Consider the following 4,910-nt stretch of genomic DNA (forward strand, 5'->3'; position numbering starts at 1 on the left):
CAAACCAAAATAATTTCTAGTCAAACCATTACTGTTTATATAAGCGAATCTTGTTAATTAATGTTTTGATTGATCTAATTGGGTTTTACTGGGTTTCCCCAATTCTTTGCAGCAAATGCTGGATCATCATACCCCAGAGAAGAAAGGAAAAAAAAAAAAATATTACAACCATTTAAATATGCACACTCGTTATCTTTTGTTATTATATTTTGTTATATCTTAATTTGTATCAGTGTAACTTTTGAGGTGGCGTGTTGAGTATACCAAAAGTCACACTTGTACGCATACACATTGTGTGTTTATGAGAAGGGGATGAACAATGAAGATCTCAGGGAGAGGCAAAGCTCTCTCTTCTCTTTGTTCTCTTCCTCTCTGTCTAAGAACGATTTTGTTTCATTTTTCTGTTTTGCACATGCGTAGCTTACTTGCTTGCAGACAACGAGAGCGTGCGGTTGTGAAAAATAAAATTAACTAAGACTACAATAAAAGTGTTTTTACTATTTTGCAAATCTGGCTGGTGTGTTCCTGGAGTTTGTATAAATATTATTTATATAAATTCTGTAGTTATAAAATATCGCTGTTGACTTCAAAGTAGCGCCGCTCAAGACTAAGACAATCCCAAGGCTTGAGTTATGTGACGCTCACCTTCTCGCAGATCTCTGCCACAGAATCAAGCCCCTATTAAAGGTACCTATCGAACGAATTGTTTATTGGTCGGATTCTGAAGATACGCTTCATTGGATCCGGTCTCATCCATCTTCATTATCCACATTCGTATCGAATAGAGTCGCGGAGATTCAAGAGTGGACAGGTGAAGCTAGATGGCGGCATGTTCCAATGAAACAGAACCCAGCAGATATTGTATCAGGTTGTGATGTCGACGGAATCATACAGTCAATTTGGTTTACTGGACCTGCGTTTTTAAAAGAGGAATATGCAAACTGGCCCCAGAATGCACACTTTGACCTAGATGAAGAAGTCCTATTACAAGAACCGAGGAAGACTGCGGTCGGACTGATCGCTGCTGTAAGAAATTAGGATTTGGTCTGCTTCGGGTATTCGTTTATACGTTCCGCTTCATAAGAAAATGCAAAGACAAAAGTATGGTATTTGAAAAAACTTTGTCGCCGACTGAATATAATGAAGCTTTTCTAAAAATTGTCGAGATATTACAGAAGCACGAGTATCATGAAGAAAGGGAAAAAGTTCGTAAGGGATCCAGAGTTGACCCAAGTCTTCAGCGATTGAATCCATTCATCCATGAAGACAAGGGGACTTGGTGTCAATTATCTTTGTTGCGAGTTGGGGGGGCGACTAGCTAATGCTCCTATATCATACGATGCCAAGTTTCCATTGTTGTTAACAAAACGCTCCCAATTTGTGTAGAACTATGTTCGGCATCTTCACCATTCCAATTTTCATGTTGGTCCACGAGGTCAGGAGGTCTGCGTATAAGTCCTACATTGCGCTCTTCGTTTGTTTTGCGTCCAAAGCGGTTCATCTATAAGTTGTTTCAGATTTAACCACAGATTCCTTTTTATTGGATTTTCAAAGGTTCGCCGAGGATGTCCCCAAGTCCTCCATTGCGACAGCGGGACGAACTTCGTCGGAGCGAGTTGCCACTTCCGGGCCCTTAGAGAGAGGATAGAGGACGAAGCCGACGCGATACGCGAATTCGCATCAAAAAGCGGATGCGAATTTGTGTTCACACCACTGCGGGCTCCGCTCATGGGCGAACTATGGGAGGCAGGTGTCAAAACTGCCAAGAGCCTACTCCTACGGGCGGTGGGCAACGCGCTCCTAAGCGCAGAAGAGCTGGGGACAGTCCTCGTGGGAATCGAGGCAGAGATGTACTCCCGGCCGCTCGGAGCGATCAGCAACGACCCAAGCGACGGAGAGGCGCTGACTACCGGGCACCTACTGACAGGCGGGCCGCTAATCGCGACACCAGCATTCCGGACCCCGGACCAGGAGGGTCTCAGCTGCTTGCGGCGATGGCGGCTTGTCTCGTCAGTCAGGCAAATGTTGTTGATGGTCCCGGAAATATGTCCTGGGCCTGCAAATTCGGGGCAAGTGGCACCACCAGCAGCCCAACATCAGCGAGGGAGATCTCGTCCTCGTAGCCGAGGACAACATTCCGCCCCAACAATGGCTCCTCGGCAGAATAGTCGTCAGGCACGCGGGGGAGGACGGCATGGTCAGGCCTTTTTCGGCGGGCCATTCACAAGTTGGCGCCGCTTCCATTATGTTGAAGCCCGATGGGTGTTCACGGGACCGGTTTTGGCTCAAATTTGAATTTTTAATGAAATTGTTAAAAAAAACTTGGTTTAGTGTAAGTTAGTTTAGGGCGAAGGCGGGAGCACAATAAAGTTCTCTCTCGCTCTCGGCGAAGTCGCCCCGTCTTCGCCAACCTTCGTTAAGCTAGGCTCTAAGTACTCTGGCTAAATATAGAATATTCATTCGTTGAAATTGAATTGAGCCGTCGAAACTTTTTTACTTTCTTTCGTTTTTTCGCAAATTAATCATTTTAGCCACCACAGTTTTTCGGTTTCAATAAATTAGAAAACTCTCTGATTTTTCAAGCACAAGGAATACCAATCTTAAATGATGATACTTTTCTAGCATAAGAAAATTTAAATTGTTCGACCTTCAAATAATTAACTTGAATTTTGTTTCGGATATAAGCCGTAATATCCATTGATGAGAGGTCTAAAACAAAAACATGTTTTTGCTGGGGCACCCGAACACAAGTAACCGTTTTTGGTACAACCCTTTTTGGTACTACAGAATTTGTATCTGTACTACCAGTATCGGCCGGTAATCCGGGCGTGAAGTCCACATGAGGTGTTGGGGCCACTCCTTTATTTTGATCATACAGAGCGGAAGTACCTAGCTGCGCCACATCGGCGACTTTTTTGCGCTTTAGGATTAATTCCGCCGCCTAATAGATATTGCCTGGTTCTCATATACGATGGATTCATCGCAATACTAGCGTAGGCCAGAATAGCCAAGACACTTTGCGTGTTAAATTTTATCACATGTATGGCAGGGAATACTTTTCTGTCCAGCCGAGATAACTTTCTTGCAATTTTTTAAAGAAGAAAAGAAAGCCAGTATCACTGACCACGGCCCACTGTGCACTACAGCGGTCAACAAAATCGAAAGCGCTCAAGAACTTTTTGATGAGAGAGAAAAGAGAGCGACAGAGCGGGAGCGAAACACCGATTAGCTTTGATGTTAGGCACCACGAAACGAGATAGAAACGAAAAGAGAGAGAGAGAGAGAGCGGGATAATTAACCGATTAACTCCGGTTTAAGACACCTCAGAGAGATATTAGCGTTGAAGTGCGTGCCGTTCCAAGAGCGGACAACGACGAAGAGAATGACTAAAAAGGGAGGCAATAGAGAACAATAACAACACACCAGAACCGAATTAATGATAAAAACTTTTTATTTTCTAAACACAAGTTAATCACGATGCACTCGCGAAGCGAACGGAAAGTTCTTAAACACACTTAAAAGTGTAGAAACGTTAATAAAGATTTAAGTAAACCCCGGTGGTTTCAACAAGAAAAATTAAAATTCGGAGCGCAAAACAAAAACACGACCGTTCACTGTGAAGAGCGAAAAGATATTTTTTTTAAGGAGTACGAACTTCGATCATAAACGGATTTTCGACGAGAAAGACAAAAGGAGCACGCCGGATATAACGCAATGGCGGAAAACGAACAAGGAAAGAAAGCTACTTTGGGTTCGCCAGACAGTCGCATAGGGACTCGCTGGATCTGTACGATAAGCAAGGACGAATTACTCTTCTTCGCACAGGAATTCGAATTCAACGGCACAGGCAAGGTGGACGAGATGAGAAGGCGTTCTGCAGAAATCGTCAAAGCAGGTCAGCTCTCTCCATCTCAAAGGCCCGATTGGCCCGATTAGAAGCTGGATTCGCGACTGGATTCATTGAACGATGATGTGAAACGGGTAGAGGCCGACCCAGACCCCAGGTCAATCAAACTACAAGTACCAGGATTTTTCACCTCTAGAGGTGGGAGTCCTGTCAACCGCGAACGAGTCCGAAAATGGGGGCTCTAATTCAACGGCTCCTTTAAGGAGCTGGAGGAGAGGGCTACGTCGTACGCCGTTCCCATAGCCCAACTACCAAGAGTTATGACGGATTCTCTTACAGACTGGACCTCCCGGTGGTTTAGGACCAGTCAACTGCAGGGAGCCACTTGGCCAATATTCCAGAGGGAGTTCTTAGACTTTTCGCCGATTAGAAGATGACATCAGAGCTCGTTACCAACGTGAGGGCGAGGTCTTCAAGGATTATGTTATTGAAATCAGATGAAGGAGTTAGACAGGATTTACGAGAACAGATGTACGTAAAACGTGGCGACTTTAAGACCTTAGGCCAGCCCTTACAGCTCGCAGTAGAGTGACTAAAAAGGGAGGCAATAGAGAACAATAACAACACACCAGAACCGAATTAATGATAAAAACTTTTTATTTTCTAAACACAAGTTAATCACGATGCACTCGCGAAGCGAACGGAAAGTTCTTAAACACACTTAAAAGTGTAGAAACGTTAATAAAGATTTAAGTAAACCCCGGTGGTTTCAACAAGAAAAATTAAAATTCGGAGCGCAAAAAAAAAACACGACCGTTCACTGTGAAGAGCGAAAAGATATTTTTTTAAGGAGTACGAACTTCGATCATAAACGGATTTTCGACGAGAAAGACAAAAGGAGCACGCCGGATATAACGCAATGGCGGAAAACGAACAAGGAAAGAAAGCTACTTTGGGTTCGCCAGACAGTCGCATAGGGACTCGCTGGATCTGTACGATAAGCAAGGACGAATTACTCTTCTTCGCACAGGAATTCGAATTCAACGGCACAGGCAAGGTGGAC

General features: G+C 44.1%; 1 protein-coding gene across 1 annotated transcript; it reads left to right on the forward strand.

Annotated features, from left to right (window-relative positions):
• Positions 1-1,390: 1,390 nt before the first annotated feature.
• On the forward strand, positions 1,391-2,843 carry LOC123037086. Its single transcript, XM_044456560.1, has 3 exons — positions 1,391-1,443; positions 1,530-1,975; positions 2,809-2,843. The coding sequence occupies exons 1-3, from the start codon at positions 1,391-1,393 to the stop codon at positions 2,841-2,843; spliced, it is 534 nt and encodes a 177-aa protein (XP_044312495.1).
• Positions 2,844-4,910: the final 2,067 nt, after the last annotated feature.

Source organism: Drosophila rhopaloa, unplaced genomic scaffold (genome assembly GCF_018152115.1).
Source record: "Drosophila rhopaloa isolate 14029-0021.01 unplaced genomic scaffold, ASM1815211v1 contig_116, whole genome shotgun sequence".
Classification (NCBI taxonomy): domain Eukaryota; kingdom Metazoa; phylum Arthropoda; class Insecta; order Diptera; family Drosophilidae; genus Drosophila; species Drosophila rhopaloa.